Below are 19,233 nucleotides of genomic sequence, written 5' to 3'. Positions count from 1 at the left end.
GAACACTCAGCAATCCTCCTACTTCTAGGGGCTGGAGAGAGGGCTCAGCAGTTAAGGCACTTGCCTGCAATGCCTAATGACGAGGGTTCAGTTCCCCAGTACCCATGTAAAGCCAGATGCACAGAGTAGTACATGCATCTGGAGTTCACCTGCAGTGCCTATAGACCCTGGCGCACATGTGTTCTCCCTCTCTCAAATAAATAAATACTTTTAAAAAAAGAAATGTGAGTTTAAATAAGCCAAAATATTAATCACTTTATCTTGGGTTAAGTTTTAGAAGAATCAGGTCAGAGCAGCAGGTCTGTGGGGTCTGGCATTTCAAGCTGTTTGGAAAGATGGATATTCTGCCAGGAAAGGGTTAGAAAAAAGATGAAACTGAGTAGCCTTTCAATGGGGTCTACTTAGCAACACCTTGTTACTTCAATAGCTATATGGGACACTCATATGACAACACATAAATATGAATACAGGGACTGGGGAGATGGCTCAGCAGTTTAAGGTGCTTGCTTGCAAAGCCGGCCAACCGGAGTTCAATTTCCCAGCATCTACATAAAGGCAGATGCACAAGGTGACACGTGTCTAAAGTTTGTTTGCAGTCCTGGCATGCCCATACTTTCACATTCTTACAAATAACTAACTAACTAACTAGTTTTTTTTAAAAAAGGCTGGGGCTGGAGAGATGGCTTAGCGGTTAAGTGCTTGCCTGTGAAGCCTAAGGACCCAGGTTCGAGGCTCGATTCCCCAGGACCCACGTTAGCCAGATGCACAAGGGGGTGCATGCATCTTGAATTCGTCTGCAGTGGCTGGAGGCCCTGGCGGGCCCACTCTCTCTCTTTCTCTCTCTCTGCCTCTTTGTCTGTCGCTCTCAAGTAAGTAAATAAAAATAAACCAAAAAAAAATTAAAAAAAAAAAAAAAGGCTGGATGACTTAGTGGCTAAATTCACCTGCCTGCAAAGCTGAAGGACTCAGGTTCAATTCCCCATGACCCACATAAGCCAGATGTACAAGGTGGCACATGCGTCTGGAGTTCATTTCCAGTGGCTGACGGCCCTGGCGCACCCATTCTCCCTCTCTATCTGCCTTTTTCCCCCTCTCTCAAATAAATAAATTAATTAATTAAAAATAAAAAGCCAGCCGGGCGTGGTGGCGCACGCCTTTAATCCCAGCACTCGGGAGGCAGAGGTAGGAGGATGGCCGTGAGTTCGAGACCACCCTGAGACTACATAGTGAATTCCAGGTCAGCCTGAGCCAGAGTGAGACCCTACCCCGAAAAACCAAAAAAAATAAAAAATAAAAAATAAAAAAAAAAGCCAGGCAGGCAAGGTAGTGTACATTTTTGTTTGTTTTTCAAGCCTGGCCTAGGCTGAGCCCCTACCTCAAATAATAATAATAATAATAATAATAATAATAATAATAATAAATAAAATAAGTGTGAATATAAATCATCCCAGTAGCATTGGATACCAACTATAGGAAGCTGTACTGGTGTTTCACAGTGATATTATTGCAGAAATCTACTATGTAAGACATTATATATGCAAGCTCTGTCTGGAACTTCAGGTGAATCAAATCGTTCATAACAGTAGTTATCTTCCCTTTCTCTTTCAACTTTTCAAAAAATATTATATTATTTTTTTGAAAAGATTTTATTTTTATTTCTTTATTTACTAGAGAGAGCTAATGGCACACCAGGGTCTCTATCCACTGCAAACAAATGCCAGATACATGTGCAGTTGGCTTACATGGGTTCTGGGAGTTGAACCTAGGTCTTGAGGCTTTGCAGGCAAGCACCTTAACCACTCTGCCATCTCTCCAGCCCTCTTTGGTTTTTTTTTTTTTTAAAGGTAGGGTCTCACTTTGGCCCAGGCTGATCTGGAATTGACTATGTAGTCTTAGGCATGTCTTGAACTCACAGCCATCCTCCCACCTCTGCCTCCCAAGTGCTGGTTTCAAAGGCATGCACCATAGCTGGGCATCATGATACACGTCTTTAATCCCAGCACTTGGAAGTAGAAAGATCACTGCAAGTTCAAGGCCATCCGGAGATTACATAGTGAATTCCAGGTCAGCCTTGGCTAGAGAAAGACCCTACCTTGGGGGGAGGGGGGGAGGCATGTACCACCACATTTTGCCAGGCATGGTGGTACACGCCTTTCAACAACACTCTGGAGGCAGAGGTAGGAAGATCACCATGAGCTCAAGACCACCCTGAGAGTACATAGTGAATTCCAAGTCAACCTTGGCTAAAGTGAGACCCTACTTTTATTTAAAAAAAAGAAAAGAAAAGAAAAGAAAAAGAACCCAAAGAGGGCTGGAGAGATGGCTGAGTGGTTAAGGTGCTTGCCTGCAAAGCCTGAGCATGCATACATGCATACATACATATATTCTCCCAGACCACCTGGCTTTGCACTCAAGCACCTTTAAACTGCTGATCCATTTCTCCAGCCCAGCTTTATTTTATTATTATTTTTTTTCCCCCTGAGGTAGGGTCTCACTCTAGCTCAGGCTGACCTGGAATTCACTATGTGGTCTCCGGGTGGCCTCGAACTCTTGGCAACCCTCCTACCTCTGCCTTCCTAAAGGCGTGCACCACCACCCCAGCTTGGTTTTGTGTGTGTGTATGTTTTGAGATAGGGTCTCACTGTAGCCCAGGCTGACTCCAGGATGGCCTCGAACTCACAGCAATCTTCCTTCCATTGCTCCTGAGTGCTGGGATTAAAGGTGTATGCCACCATACCCAGTTAGACATGAGTTTTTAAGACAGAATCTTCCTATGTTACCCAGGCTGGCATTAAACTCTGGAGCTTAAGCAATTACCTGCCTTAGCCTTGGCAGTAGTTGAACCTACGGCATGTGGCACCATGACTGGCTTGTGCCCAGCCTTACACATGAGGGTTTTTGTTGACGTTGTTTTGTTTGAGACAGGATCTCACTGTGTAGCCCAGGCTAGCCTCAAACTTGCAGTCCTCTTGCCTCATCTTCCCAATGCTGGTGTAAGCCATCACATCTGGCTTGGACCATTTTTGCTGTTCCAAAATATTCAGGCTAGAGAAATGGCTTAGCAGATATGGCACTTGCCTGCAAAGCAAAGGACCCAGGTTCAATTCCCTAGAACCCACATAAGCCATATGCACAAGGTAGTGCATATGTTGTTCACAGTGCCTGGAGGCCCGGGTGTGCCCATTCTCCCTATCTGCCTCTTCCTCTTTCTCTCTCTCTCTCTTTCAAATAAATAAATAAAACACTTTAAAAAAATTCCCTCATGTCCATTTGTTTATTTTTAATTTTTTGGTTTATTTTTATTTATTTATTTGAGAGTGACAGAGAGAAGGAGGCAGAGAGAGAGAGAATGGGCACTCCAGGGCCTCCAGCCACTGCAAACGAACTCCAGACGCATGCACTGCCTTGTGCATCTGGCTTACGTGGGTCCTGGGGAATTGAGCCTCGAATTGGGGTCCTTAGGCTTCACAGGCAAGCACTTAACCGCTAAGCCATCTCTCCAGCCCCTCATGTCCATTTGTAATCCCCAAACTTCTTCTCCCCAATCACCACCAGCCACCATGAGAAAAGCAGGGCTCCTTTCCACTCCCCTCTGACAGTGAGCAGATTTTTTTCCTACTTCATAAACAGTTTCAACCTCAAACATCTCACAGGAAAGCCCAAGGACTTCTTATCCCCAAAGCCTGCTTAAACTCAAGTTCTTGGCTTCTCAAAATGGTAATTCCCAATCTACAGGCAGGCCTATAGTCAACTTGCCACCCTGACTTTCCATCATCCCCACTTGGCCTCTGGAACTTGAGGATTTCATTTTCTAAGAGCTTACCTAAGAGTTCAAAATACTATGAGTTTGTAGCAAAAAAAAAAAAAAAAAAAGTTTTCCAGTTATAGTAATCTATCCCCCACCTGAAAGGCTCTAACCCACTCCAGGTAGGCAGTTTTCTGCATCTCCCCACTGAAGCTGTCTTTATCAAACCGAGCTGCCAGTTCTCAATCCTCATCTTAGGTTTCTGCAGCAACTGACAAAGCCTTCTTGAAGTGCTCCTCAGGCCACCACTCTCCTGGCTTATCTCTTACCTCACTAATGCTCTTCCCCTTTGTCAGGGAATAAGCCAGGGCCTTGGGCATGGTGAAGAAGGGCTCTACTTCTGAGCTCACCTCAGCCTGTACCTTGACCTTGACCCTCATATCAAATTAATTTTACCTCAGGGAACTTACATTTGTTGTACTGTCAATCTAAGACACTCTTCCCTCTTTGCAAGCTTACTCTTCATTTCAGGGAAGTTTCAAATACTTCAGAGAGGCCTGCCTGACCAGCATATTTAAAACAGCTCCTGGGCTCCTCATCAGTCACCCTCCATATAGCTTCACCCTATTTTGTAACTTTAGGCATATGTGTCTACCTGTTATCTTGTATATGTTCCACTTGTTTGCCTTATCCAGGCTTATATTCAGTGCGAGCAATATGTATTCTGTATACTAAGTTAGAATCACAAGGTGACTTCTCCCTTACCACATCACCTGCCTCAGTATACTTTCTTGTTATTATATTTGTGTATTTGTATGATGTATGTGCATATATGTGCCATGGTGTGTGTATGGAGGTCTACGGACAACCTTGGGTGTTTACCCTCACCCGTTACCCTGCTTGAGAAAGGATCTAACTTGTTATTTTGTTTTTGCCACTTTGCTTCATGTGGGCCAGTCTAGCTGTCTAGCAGTCTAGCACATTCCTCTGGCTCTGTTTCTCAAAGCTATAGAGACCTTGATATCACAGATGTATGTGCCATTGTGTGTGTGTGTGTGTGTGTGTGTGTGTGTGTGTGTGTGTGTATTTTGAGGAAGGGTTTCTCTACAGTCCAAGCTGGCCAAGAACTTACTCTAGCCCCAGGCTGGCCTTGAACTCAAGAGTGATCCTCCTACCTCAGCCTCCCAAGTGCTGGGATTAAAGGTATGCACCACCACATTTGGCTAAAAAAAAAATCTTTTTTTTTTTTTTTGAAGTAGGGTCTCACTCCAGCCCAGACTGATCTGTGACCTTGAACTCACAGTGATCCTCCTATCTCTGCCTCCCAAGTGCTGAGATTAGTGCTGTGCACCACCACACCCAGTGAATTAAAAAAAAAAAAATATATATATATATATATATATATATATATATGAGACAGCAAAGAGTGAGAGAGAAAAAGACAAAGAACTGGTGTGCCAGGGCCTCTAGCTACTACAATCACACTCCAGATGCATGCATCCCTTTTGCACATGTGTGACCTTGAGAACTTGCACCACTGTGTGTCTGGTTTACGTGGAACCTGGAGAGTCGAACATGAGTTAGGCTTTGCAGGCAAGTGCCTTAACCACTATGCCATCTCTCCAGCCTAAAACTTTTTTAAATTTTGGTTTTTGTGGTAGGGTCTGGCTCTAGCCTAGGCTGAACTGGAATTCACTATGTTCACTATGTAGTCTCAGGATGGCCTCAAACTCACAGTGATCATCATCCTACCTCTGCCTCCTGAGTGCTGGGATTAAAGGCATGTGCCACCATGCCCAGCCTTAAATCTTTTTTTTGGGGGGGGTGGCGGGGTTGAGGTAGGGTCTCACTCTAGCCCAGGCTTATCTGGAATTCACTATGTAGTCTCAGGGTGGCCTCTCATGGTGATCCTCCTGCCTCTGCCACCCAAATGCTGAGATTAAATGCATGCGCCACCACGCCCAGCCAGTCTTAATTTTTTTGAGACAGGGTTGCACTATGTAGCCCTAGCTGGACTGGAATTCACTACGTAGATCAGACTGGTCTCAAACTCAAGGCACCTGCCTGCCTCCTGAATACTAGAATTATAGGTATGAGCCACCGCACATGGTTCATAGATTCTTAATCTTTCTACTTAAAAAAAATATATTTTTTAATTTATTCATTAGTGAGGAAAGAGAGAGGGAAAAAGATGAGAAAAAAATGGGTATACCAGGGCCTTCTGCTGCTGCAAACAAACTCCAGATGCATGCACCACTTTGTACATCTGGCTTTAAATGGGCACTGGGATTTGAACCTGGGCTGGCAAGCTTTGCAAGCAAGCACGTTTAACCACTAAGCCAACTCCCCAGCCCTTTTCCACTTTTATCAGATCAATTTTAGGTTAACATACCTTTGCATCTGAACAGTGGAGCTTGGCCCATTCTGTATATCACCTTGGCCAAACTGGCCATATGCAGCCTGGCCACAAGGGGCCTGTGCTGTTGAGACTGGAGGTGCCCCTGAAGAAGGTGGGGCTCTTGACACACCTGAAGGAAAAGGACAGAAATTTAATGATTGGTTAAGAACTTTTTCCTCCATCCTCAGCCAAAGCAAGAATCAATAAGCAGGACCTTCACCAACCCAATCCCACAGCTACATAAAACAAAGGACATCATATAGGCCTCGCTACAGCACTATTCTGAACGTGAATGTCTACGAGACAGGTTACTCTCACAGACAAGCAGACCATGGTGAAGCTGTATACACAGCCACAAGAATGTAGGGCCTCACTCTGTTTAATATGTTCTCTCTACAATCCAGAAGAGCCCTCTACTTTCATATTTTTATTTCTTTATTTGTCTGTTTTTGTTTTTGGAGGTAGGGTCTCTCTCTAGTTCAGGCTGCCCAGGAATTCACTATGTAGTCCCAGCATGGCCTCAAACTCATGGTGATCCTCCTACTTCTGCCTCCCTAGTGCTGGGATTAAAGGCATGAGCCACCATGCTCAGCTTCAACTTTTTTTTTTTTTTTAATTTTTTGTTTGTTTATTTGAAAGCAACAGAGAGAGAAAGAGAGAGGGAGAGAGCGAGAATGGGCGAGCCAGGACCTCCAGCCGCTGCAAACGAACTCCAGACACATGCACCCCCTTGTGCATCTGGCTAACGTGGGTCCTACGGAATCGAGCCTCGAACTGAGGTCCTTAGGCTTCACAGGCAAACGCTTAACCGCTAAGCTACCTCTTCAGTCCTCAACTTTTTTTTTTTGAGGCAAGCCCAACAGACTGGCTTTTTTTTTTTTTTTTTTTTTAATGCTAGAGAGCAAGAGCAACATTGAGCGCGAGAGAGAAACAGAGAACTGGCTTGCCAGGGTCTCCAGCCGCTGTAGTTGAACTCTAGACATGTGCAACACCTTGTGCGCATGTGTGACCTGGCACTTGCATCACCTTATGCATGGCTCATGTGGGATCTGAAGAGTCAAACATGAGTCTTTAGGCTTCACAGGCAAGCATGTTAACTGCTAAGCCATTTCTCTAGCCCTTCAGCTTTTTTTTTTTTTTTTTTTTTTTTTTTTTTGGTTTTTCAAGGTAGGGTCTCACTCTAGCTCAGGCTAACCTGGAATTTACTATGTAGTCTCAGGATGGCCTTGAACTCTCAGCGCTCCTCCTACCTCTGCCTCCTGAGTACTGGGATTAAAGGCATGTACCATCATGCCCGGCCCCTTCAACTTTGTTTAAAAATATTTATTTATTTATTTGAGAGAGAGAAACAGAGAGGAAGAGGCATGCTAGGGCCTCCAGCCATTGCAAATGAACTTCAGACACATGCACTATCTTGTACATCTGGCTTATGTGGGTCCTAGGGAATCCAACCTGGGTTCTTAGGCTTTGAAGGCAAGTACCTTAACTGCTAAGCCATCTCTCCATCCTGCCCTGAACTTTGTGTTTGTGTGTGTGTGTGTGTGTGTGTGTTTTGTTTTGTTTTTTGAGGTTTGATCTTGCTTTATCCCAGGCTGACCTGGGATTCACTATATAGTCTCAGGGTAGCTTTGAACTCAAGATAATCCTCCTACCTCTGCCTCCTGAGTGCTGGGATTAAAGATGTGCACCACTGTACCTGGCCTCCCTGAACTTTTAAGGAAAGTCTTACTCTACGATTTAGAGTCTTGGAGCATTTGTGATAAAGGTGGTACAGAAGATATCCAAGTAATAAACTGAACTATGCTATAAAGCAACTAGGCATTCTTTTCTTTTCTTTTTAGTGCTGGGGATTGAATCTAAGGCTTTGTACTCTTCCACTGAGCTACGCCTCCAATTATAAGAAAGGCACTTTACAGGGAGACTTTTATTCTGCCACTCTCTTTTTAATTTTTTTTTTTTTTTTTCTTTTTGGTTTTGCAAGGCAGGGTCTCACTCTAGGCCAGGCTGACCTGGAATCCACTATGTATTCTCAGGCTGGCCTCAAACTCATGGCAATCCTCCTACCTCTGCCTCCTGAGTGCTGGGATTAAAGGCGTGCACCACCACGCCTGGCTCACTCTTTTTTTTTTTTTTTTTTTTTTTTTTTTTTTTGAGGTAGGGTCTCACTCTGGCCCAAGCTGATCTAGAATTCACTACATAGTCACAGAGTGGCCTTGAATTCATGGCGATCCTCCTACCTCTGCCTCCCGAGTACTGGGATTAAAGGCATGCGCCACCACGCCCGGCTTCACTCTCTTTTTAAAATATTTATGTATTTACTTATGAGAGAGAATGGATATGCTGAGATCTCCTGTGCTGCAAACACACTTCATGGGACCTGGAGAATCAAACCTGGGTCCTTATGCTTTACAGGCATATGCCTTAACTGCTAAGCCATCTCTCCAGCCCTTTTTTTTTGTTTGTTTGGTTGATTGTGTTTTTTTTTTTTTTTGGTTTTTAGAGGTAGGGTCTCACTGTAGCCCAGGCTGACCTGGAATTCACTATGGAGTCTCAGGGTGGCCTCGAACTCACGGCAATCCTCCCACCTCTGCCTCCCCTCCCGAGGGCTGGGATTAAAGGCATGCGCCACCACGCCCGGCCTCTCCAGCCCTTTTTAAAAAATATTTATACTGCCAGGCATGGGGGCACATGCCTTTAATCCCAGAACTCATGAGGCAGAGGTAGAAGGATCGCCATGAGGTCAAGGCCACTCTGAGATAACACAGTGAATTCCAGATTAGCCTGTGCTAGAGACAGACCCTACCTCAAACAAAACAAAACAAAAAAACAAACAAGCAAATATATATATATATATGTATATGTATATGTATATGTATGTATGTATGTATTAAACTGGGTGGGTTGGTGTACACCTTTAATCCCAGCACTTGGGAGGCAGAAATAGGAGGATCACCATGAGTTCAAGACCACCTTGATACTACATAGTGAATTCTACGACAGCCTGAGCTACAGTGAGACCCCACCTCGTAAAAAATAAATTGAGGGCTGGAGAGATGGCTTAGCAGTTAAGGTACTTGCCTGTGAAGCCTAAGGATCCAGGTTCGACTCCCTCAAACCCATATAAGCCAGCCACACAAGGTCACACATATGCACAAGATGGCACACATATCTGCAGTTTGACTGCAGTGGCTAGAGGCCCTGGCACACCAATTCTCTCCCTCTCTCTTGTTCTCTCTCATAAAAAAATTTGTACTTGTCGCGCATGGTAGAGCATGCCTTTAATCCTAGCACTTGGGAGGCAGAAGTAGGAGGATCACCGTGAGTTCCAGGTCACCCTGAGACTACATAGTGAATTCCATGTCAGCCTGGACCAGAGTGAGACCCTACCTCAAAAAAACAAATAACAACAACAACAAAAAAAAAAAAAACCTGTACTTATTTGCAAGCAGAGAGAGAGAGAATGGGCCCACTCTCTTGTTTATACACTATATATATTAAGCACATTCTTTTTACCAACTTCTATACTTAGTAATTTGTTTGTTACAAGTCAGAGACCTAATTACTGTTGAAGAGTTCAGTCAGAACAGTTGGCCTGTCCTCCCTCCCACTAATACTGTCAGTCACCTGCAGCCTCACAAAAGCTGGACTCTTATCCTTTCCATTCATCAGATCTGCCATCAAAACAACTTGACTACCCTTAATCATCCTTCCCACATCAAGTGCACCAAGTGACAAGTTATGTGGCAAATCATTTTTGAAATGCTGCTGACCCATGTTCAAACATTCTTTTCTTTTGCTTTGCCTTCAGTAGAGATTAAACATAGATCCTGCCTGTAGGACAATTAATCTGAATTTGCTCATTAGCCATAACAGAACCAGATAGGTTTTCCCCTCAATAACAAAGCTCTCCCAAGAGAGAATGACAACTCCATTCTGCTAAGTCAGAACCTGACAGAGCAGACATGGACTCTGTCCAGTCAAAGTCCCAACCCAGAATAAGGATTTCCTAAAAACTGGGACCTACGCCAGGCATGGTAGTGCATGCCTTTAATCCCAGCACTCAGAAGGCAGAAGTAAAAGGAATGCCATGAGTTCAAGGCCACCCTGAGACTATACAGTGAATTTCATGTCAGCTTGGGCTAGAGCAAGACCCTACCTCAAAAACAAAAACAAAAAACAAACCCTGAGACTGACTTTTGCCACTTCGCAGTATTTTTTTAATCTTTTTTTTTTTTGGTGGGGTGGGGATATTTTTCAACATAGGGTCTCACTCTAGCCTAGACTGACCTGGAATTAGTCTCAGACTGGCCTTGAACTCACAGCAATCCTCCTACCTTGGTCTCCTCGGTGGTGGGATTAAAACTCATGCACCACCATGCCTAGTGGTCACAGATATTTTAACAGGTATGATTAAAATAATACTTCACTTTCAAAAAAGCTTATCTATGCCTTCTTGGTGTCTTCTTTTTCCCGTATTTTTTTTTAAACATTTTTTTTTATTTTTTTTAATTTGAGAGCGACAGACACTTAATATATATAGAGAGAAATATATATATATATATATATATATAGTGCTTAATATATATAGAGATATATAAATATATATATATATATATATATATAGTGCTTAATATATATAGAGAGAAAGACAGATAAGAGGGAGAGAGAGGGAATGGGCGCGCCAGGGCTTCCAGCCTCTGCAAATGAACTCCAGATGCGTGCGCCCCCTTGTGCATCTGGCTAACGTGGGACCTGGGGAACCAAGCCTCGAACCGGGGTCCTTCGGCTTCACAGGCAAGCGCTTAACCGCTAAGCCATCTCTCCAGCCCGTTTTTCCCGTATTTTTTACTAAATTTTTCTATTCTATTGTGAAAAATATTTTGTTGTGGTTCTGGGGATTGATCCTAGAGTCTTATACATGCTAGGCAAGAGTTCTGCCACAGAGCTATATCATCTTTGTAACTTTTTTTGGTTTTCTGAGGTAGAGTCCCACTCTAGCCCAGGCTGACCTGGCATTCACTATGTAATCTCAGACTGGACTCAAACTCATGGCAATCCTCCTACCTTGGTTTCCCAAGTGCCAGGATTAAAGGCATGTACCACCATGCCAGGCCCCTTTTTTGGATTTTCTATGTAGGGTCTCACTCTCTAACCCAGGGTGACCTGAACTCACTCTGTAGTCTCAAGATGGCCTTGAACTCACAATGATCCTCCTACCTCTTCCTCCTGGGATTAAAGATGTGCACCACCAGTCCCAGCTTTCTTTAAACTTTTTATTTTAAGACAAAGTCTTGTTAAGTTTCCTAGGCTGAACTTAGCTTATTCTGTGGCCCAGACAAGCATTGGTCCTACCTTAGCCTCCTACATTGCTGGAATTACAGTCCTGTACCACCAGGCCTAGTGGAATCTACTCTTTTAAATATAAAAAGTCTAACATACCCTGAGTCCTCAGCTAGATTAACCAACCAAAAATCTGCTGTCTACTTTCCAAAAAGATGCTGTGAGTGATGTGTAGAGTATCAGCTGCTCTTCTTGAAAACACAATAACATCAAACGTAGGGGACTGGGACAGCTCAGTCTGTTTATAGTGTACACAGTGCCCTAAATTCAATCCCAGAAAACATACACATACACACACACACACACCCTCCCCCCCTCCCTCCCTCCCTTCTTCCCTCTCCCTCTCTCCCTCCCCCCCCCCCAATCTAATGCAGCATCAGGTTATCTTGTATTTTCCTGGTATTACACAGCATCTAAGAAGACTGAACTCAAACAAAGGAAAAGGAATGACATTAGAAGGAAGATGAAGAATACCAACATTCAGGTACACAAATACACTTTTCATCCCAGTGTCAGTTCATAGACAAAATCTCTAGTCCAGTGAGAGGCATCATCAAGATATATGAGGAACAGGGATGGAGAGATGGCTCAGCAGTAAAGGTACTTGCCTATGAAGCCTAAAAACCCAGGTTCAATTCCCCAGGACCCACTTAAGACAGATGCATGAGGTGGAACATGCATCTGGCATTGTTTGCAGTGGCTAGAGGCCCTAGTATGCCCATTCTATGTTTCTCTCTAACAATAAATAAATAAACAAAATAACATATGAGGAACAACTAACTTCAGGGAGCCTTTAGGTCAAAGGCAGTGGAAAAGCTGTAACTACAACCCTTCTATTTTAGCTCAACAATTCAACCAAGTGAGGCTGTCGGGGTGGCACCACAGAAATGAGCCACCACTGATTCCGAAGATGCCCTCTCACTAGAAGTCTTAAGACAGAAATATAATCACACAGACTGCTTGCTCCTAGGGCTCTCAGTTTCAGAGAGCCAGGTTCATGTTCCTCTATCCCAGCTTTTCCAGAGCAATCCATTTCAATCTCAAGACTATTTATTCTCATCCTTAACCCAGTAGGAATCTAGAAATGTACCTTGAGGATGTGTTTGCTGATAGCCTGGCACTGGGCCATTATAGGCTCCATAGGGAGTAGGGGGGACTGCAGACCCTGGTTGCCCACCATAGCTGGACTGATGATACCCTGGATAGATAGGCTGTGACTGCCCAAATGGCGGCACCGGTGGAGCTGACTGGTTGACATTCATTATGAGAGCATCCCCGATGTGGTCTCACCTATTAAATGAGAGACAAGAGAAATGAGTTGAAATAAACTTTCTTTTAAAAAATTTTTTTTTCTTTTCAAAATTTTTTTATCAACAACTTCCATGATTATAAATAATATCCCATGGTAATGCCCTCCCTCCCCCCACTTTCCCCTTCGAAGCTCCATTCTCCATCATCTCCCCTCCCCCTCTCAATCAGTCTCTGTTTTATTTTGATGTCTTGATCTTTTCCTCCTATTATGATGGTTTTCTGTAGGTAGTGTCAGGCACTGTGGGGTCGTGGATATCCAGCCCATTTTATGTCTGGGGGGAGCACGTGAAACAAACTTTCTAAAGAGAGAGCAACTGTTCGGGGTAGGAAGTAGAGTCAAAGAGAGATTGGCTTTTTCAGGCAGTGATCAGCTTAATCATTCCCACACTAACACAGGATCTCAGTTATTTTCTGCCCAAGCCAGTACCCAGACCCCGTCCTGAAAGCCAGGATTTTGTTACTGTGAACCCCATGCCGTGTCACTGCCAAGCAAGTATAAAGTGCAGCTTCACACAGACCCAGTGGAATGAACAGCAGCCTCCATTCCCCAGTGGTATGATTCCCAGTGGGTAGTCACACAGGGAGTTCTGTGGCTGATAACTATCATGATGTCACAAGTAAATAAAGCAATGTTCCTTCCCACTTTCCATTCATTCTTTTCTTTTGTTTTGTTCTGTTCCTCAAGATAGGGTTTCACTCTAGCCCAAGATGATCTGGAATTCACTCTGTATTCTCAGGGTGGCCTCGAAGTCACGGAGATCCTCCTATCTCTGCCTCCTGAGTGCTGGGATTAAAGGTGTGCGCCACCACACCCGGCTCATTCTTTTCTTTAACATCAACTCATCCAACTAGTCACTAACCACTCATTCACCTCTAGCTTGCTAGTCATTTGGGGAATTTTTTTTTAATATTTTATTTTTATTTATTTGAGAGACAGAAATAGGCAGGTAGAGAGAGAGAGAATGGATGCACCCCACTGCAACTGAACTCCAGATATGTGCGCCCCCTTGTGCATCTGGCTTACGTGGGTCCTGGGGAGTCAAACCTAGCTCCTTTGGCTTTGCAGGCAAGTGCCTTAATCACTAAGCCATCTCTCCAGCCCATTTGGGGAATTTCTGAATAACATTTTTTAAATTTGTTTTTGTTTTTCGAGGTAGGACCTCACTCTAGTTCACTAAGTAGTCTCGGGGTGGCCTAGAACTCATGGTGATCCTCCCACCTCTGCTTCCCAAGTGCTGGGATCAAAGGCTTGTGCCACCACGCCAGCTAAATTATTTTATTTATTTGAAAGAGAGAGAAACAGGCAGATATAGAGAGAATGGGTGCACCAAGGCCTCTAACTGCTGCAAACAAACTACAGATGCATGTGCCACCTTGTGCATCTGGCTTACAAGGGAACTGGGGAATCAAACCAGGGTCGTTAGGCATTGCAGGCAAGCACCTGAACTGCTGAGCCATCTCTCCAGCCCCATGAGTTTTTTTTTTTTAATTTTTTTGTTTATTTTCATTTATTTTATTTAAGAACGACAGAGAAAGAGGCAGAGAGATAGAGAGAGAATGGGTGCACCAGGACCTCCAACCACTGTAAACGTGCATGTGCCCCCTTGTGCATCTGACTAATGTGGGTCCTGGGGAAATTAAGCCTCAAACCAGGGTCCTTAGGCTTAACCGCTAAGCCATCTCTCCAGGCCCCATGAGTTATTTTTAACTACTCAAGCAAAGTGAATGAATCAACTAAAATCCCTTGTCCCCAAAAGACAAACTTAATAGGCTAATAGTTTTAGAGAAATTACATTCTGCTTAGCCAGGCATGATGGCACAAACCTTTAATCCCAGCAGGATTGGACAGCAGGAGGATTGTCATATGTTCGAGGCCAGCCTCGGACTACAGAGTGAATTCCAGGTCAGCGTGGGCTAGAGTGAGACCCTGCCTAGGAGGAAAAAAGGAAAGAAGAAAGGAAAACAGGGCTGGAGAGATGGCTTAGTGGTTAAGCGCTTGCCTGTGAAGCCTAAGGACCCCGGTTCAAAGCTCAATTTCCCCAGGACCCACGTTAGCCAGGAGCACTAGAGGGTGCACGTGTCTAGAGTTCGTCTGCAGTGGCTGGAGGCCCTGGCGCATCCATTCCCTCTTTCTCTGCCTCTTTCTCTCTCTCTCTGTTGCTCTCAAATAAGTAAAATAAAAGTAAACCAAAAAAAAAAAAGGGGGGGGGGAAAGGAAAACAAATGACAAAAGTTACATTCTGTAACTAACCTGCAATAATGCAAATGTTACTCCAACACCAGCCTGTCCACTAAAACTGTATGTTAACCTGAGAACTGAAGCATTACCATCGCCACATGTGACGAATACCTGAAAAGCCAAGCAAAGTAAACAAACTACATGGATTGGTGGCAAAGTAGGACTCCACAACGATCATGCATCTCATCCCTCAAGCAGAGGACTGTGAGCATTGGGAATCCCAAAGAACTTCTCCAATTCTGTTTCTGTTCTAGTCCACTCGATCTGACAGACCACTATCAAAATTACTACAATCTTGCCCAGCAACAGAAGGATGAGCTAGAGGGCGTTTCAAAGACCCTTCCAAGAAAAGGGCTATCTGATCACATCGACTCTACAGAACTGTGTCACTGTAATTATCCAGGAGGCAGGAGACCTCACTCACAGGTGCGCTGCCAGGGGACAATGGGCTTCTCTCTCCCTTTGCTAGGAAGTTTAATCTCGACGACAGAAACGCTGAGCTGCTCCTGGACCACAAGTCTTTCATATCAAAGCCATTTCAGGAGCTGTTCTTCCAAACCCTAGAGCCCTGCTCAGGTCACCAACACTACGCTAAACAGATATCCTTCCCCCGACCCCCTGGCCCCGACCACCACCCCTTTATTTTCCTGAAGTCAGAAAAGAAGGGGTGAAAAAGACAGAAGCTTCTCTACTGGAAAAGAATCTCCTTAAACAAAAGTCTCGGAGCCTGGAGTCAAACTCCGGTCTTGACTCCGTTCTAGGTGGCCCACTGGAGGGTGACAAGGGGGCGGGGCCAGCTTCCTAGAACTCTCCAAGTGGCCGAGATGCGGAGGGAGGCGCCGCCGGGGATGGAGATGGCCCAGGGAAGCCGGCCCGAGGAGCCTCGGTCGGGGGGCGCCGGCTCGCTGAGCATTACGGACCGAGCGTGTCACACGCGCCCTCCCCCGCGCCGCGGGCGGCGACCGGGAGCCGGGCTCCACGGACCGGAGGTGAAGGCAGGGTCCAGGACCGAGCCCGGGCGGTGGACGCGGGAGGTGAGGGTCTGTCTCTGCCCAGGCCCCGCCCCCAGGCTCCTCCCTTCCCTCCCTCACCGCCCCCCTCCGCCCCTAAAGAAACCGGCCCGCGATCTGGTCACAAATACCCTGGCCCGTCCTCGGCATTCCTCCTCGCCACGCAACCTCCCCTTGCCACTCCTCACCCGGCTCCAGATCCAGGTTCGACTTCGTTCCTAACGTCAGGGCTCCCAGGCTCCACTTCCGGTTCCGAGGAACCTGTGGGTATCGCCCCCGGAAGTCCCGCCCCGTCCTTTTAAGCGGCCCTCGGCCCCTCCTTCTGCCACGTCGGCCTTAGGCACGCAGTCGGGTGCCCGGATGCTGCGCATGCGCCACTTTTCTCGCCTGTCATGGCTGCCCTGTAGGAAGCTCCGCTCGTTTTATGCTTCCCCCTCCCCCCAGGCATCCTGGTCATTTTTATGGCTTTACGAACCGTATGTGATTGGGACGTCTAGATCAGACTATCTTTAGTAACTCTCCCTCCGAGCTGGGACATGTGAGTGACCTCTGATCTGGAATCTTGTGGCCACTTCCTGCTGACCCTTGACCTCATCGATTTCCGTGTTTCCAGGTGTTTCTCGTCCCTGACCTTTGCGCGAGGTGTTGTGGAAGGGAGCTGGCAGTTGCTGTCAGACTGCGCTCGCTTTTCTGTTTTTGTTTTGTCTGTTTTTCTGAGGTCGGGTCTCACTCTAGCCCAGGCTGACCTGGAACTCAGTCTGTAATCCTCAGGCTGGCCTCGAATTTTGTACGTGTGTGGACACACACGTGTATAGGCTCTTAAGTGCATGTGTAACTGACACTAGCAGATGTTCCCTTCCCAGATGGCTGTCTTGCCCACTGAAGTCTTGAAAACTACATGTCTGCCGGGCGTGGTGGCGCACGCCTTTAATCCCAGCACTTGAGGGGCAGAGGTAGGAGGATCGCTGTGAGTTCAAGGCCACCCTGAGACTCGATAGTGCATTCCAGGTCAGCCTGGGCTAGAGGGAGACCCTACCTCAAAAATCAAAAAACAAAACCTACATGTCTGAGTTTTTGTTTGTTTATTTGGTTGGTTGGTTTTGTGTGTGTGTCTTTTGTAAGATTTTTATTTTTATTATTATTAGAGACAGAGTGTGAGAATGGGTGCTCCAGGGCCTCTAGCCCCTAGCATTCACTATGGAGTCTCAGGGTGGCCTTGAACTCACCAAGACCATCCTACCTCTGCCTCACCAAGTGCTGGGATTAAAGGCATGCACCTCCATGCCCAGCTCTTGTCTGGTTTTAATAATTTACCAAATGCAATTAGCATTGGTTGATCCCCTGCCCTGGACACGGCCCTCTGCTCAGCATTTTCACATGATTTGTCCCATGTATCTCATATGGCCACAAGTAGTTATCTAATGTCTTGCTTAAGATTGTACTCCTAGGAAGAGATAGAGCCTAGATTCATAGTTGCTTGAGGACAAAGGCAGCAAACTGTCTTTTATTATTTTCAGTATCTTCAGTGGTTCTGAACTTTGCACATTAGAACCATCTGTAGTGCCCTCAAAATGTTAATATCACTGTCATGGTGGTGCACACCTTCAGTCCCATCCAGCACTTGGGAGACTGAGGTAGGAGCATCATATTGAGTTCAAGGTCACCCTGAGACTAGAGTGAATTCCAGGTCAGTCTGGGCTAGAGTGAAACCCCCACCTCAAAAAAACAACACATAACTTGAGCACTGGGAGACACAGCAGATCCCTTGGATTTTCTGGCTAGCTAGTCTAGCTGAATCAGTGAGCTGTAGGTTCAGCAGGAGACACTGTTTCAAAAAAGTAAATAAGGCCAAACAAGACTTTACCAGAGCCAGACAGTTAGACCCTATTGCTGAAGACTCCACATGTTTGGGCTACAGGTCACTGAGAAAACAAGCTAGATCTAAGCCAGGAGCCTCCTCCCTGTTGACTAGCTGTAGGATGCTGGCGAGAGCTATACAGTCTATTGAGGGAGAAGAGTCATGAAGGGTCTCAGGCATGGCGGGGCAGGCCTTTAATCCCAGCACTTGGGAGACAGAGGTAGGAGGATATCTGTAAGTTCAAAACCAGCCTGAGACTACATAATGATTTCCAGGTCAGCCTGGACTAGAGTGAGACGTTACCTCGGAAAAAGAAAAGAAAAGTCATCAAGGGTCTTAACCAACAGTGCAGCAGTGGACCCTGCAAGCTTTTTAGCTGGATAACCAGGCCAATTATACCAACTGGTGCAATGGTGACATGTCTGTTACAGAGGAAACCAACTTCTTTCTGGGCTTGAGGTCTGCCCCATTGGAAGGTATTCATGCCTGGTACTGAAAAACCTAACGAAAAGCCTAAGACTTTGGAAGTCATAAGCCCCAATGGGGAAACTACTGCTGTTGTCTAGCTAAATAAACATACCCACCAAACTGCCCTCTAAATACTTACATTCATGCCCATTTATTAAAGCTATTCTCACTTTTTGGTTAAAGAATCTTCTCTTTTCAGATGGCAGTGACTATTGCTGTGTCTCAAAACTCATCAAAGTTCTGAGAAGTGACATTGGAATGTTCAGCACTAAAGGAAACATCTATGTCACACCCTACAAGGCTCAGGGACCATTGCCAAAGAAGTGGTAGAAAGAATGTAAGAGCCAAAAGAAGGAGGAGTGTTTACAATGCTGTCTTTCAGGCACAGAGTGGCCTCGATATTCGTGACCTCACAGTAGCTGATGCTACCTACACAAGACCTGCAGCATAGGAGTGAAAAAATGATGACATCAAAACAGAAGAGAGACTTAGTTGGAAAGAAGAAGGGATTCAGTGGAGGGGGGATTTGGGAAGGGCAAATGGAGTGTGGTGGGAGGGGATTATGATCATGATATATTATTTATATTTATGGAAGTCATCAATACAAAAGTTTTAAATTATAGAACAACTAAGGTAAACACCCAAGGTCTACCTGCCACCTCCATACACACGTACATACATGTGCAAAAGCAACTGCACCCATGTGTGTGCCCACATACATACAAACACACATACACCTTCCAAAAATGCTAATACCAAGTGGATATGGTGGTGCATGCGTATAATTCCAACACTCAAAGCTTAGGCATGATCTCAGATTCAGAAGTTCAAGGCCAGAGCCTTGGGGTTAGCCAGGTGTGGTGG

General features: G+C 45.4%; 1 protein-coding gene across 5 annotated transcripts in view; it reads right to left on the bottom strand.

Moving 5' to 3' along the window:
• Positions 1 to 16,311, bottom strand: part of Sec24c (SEC24 homolog C, COPII coat complex component) — a 31,059-nt gene extending 14,748 nt beyond the window's left edge. Inside the window, exons 1-4 of one of the 5 annotated variants that reach the window (XM_045137257.1) lie at positions 16,232 to 16,247; positions 15,046 to 15,144; positions 12,574 to 12,773; positions 6,138 to 6,273 (exon numbers count right to left, since the gene is read on the bottom strand). In XM_045137257.1, coding sequence (XP_044993192.1) covers positions 6,138 to 6,273; positions 12,574 to 12,745 — 308 coding nt within the window. In that variant the 5' untranslated portion in view covers positions 12,746 to 12,773; positions 15,046 to 15,144; positions 16,232 to 16,247. Of the gene's footprint in view, positions 1 to 6,137; positions 6,274 to 12,573; positions 12,774 to 14,618; positions 14,666 to 15,045; positions 15,145 to 16,174 lie in introns of those variants that run through there. The other 4 variants (XM_045137261.1, XM_045137258.1, XM_045137259.1 and 1 more) reach the window with 4 other exon arrangements.
• Positions 16,312 to 19,233: the final 2,922 nt, after the last annotated feature.

The sequence above is a fragment of the Jaculus jaculus genome, chromosome 18 (genome assembly GCF_020740685.1).
Source record: "Jaculus jaculus isolate mJacJac1 chromosome 18, mJacJac1.mat.Y.cur, whole genome shotgun sequence".
Classification (NCBI taxonomy): domain Eukaryota; kingdom Metazoa; phylum Chordata; class Mammalia; order Rodentia; family Dipodidae; genus Jaculus; species Jaculus jaculus.
The sequence above is the reverse complement of the archived record's forward strand: the minus strand, read 5'-3'. Positions and strand labels throughout refer to the sequence as shown.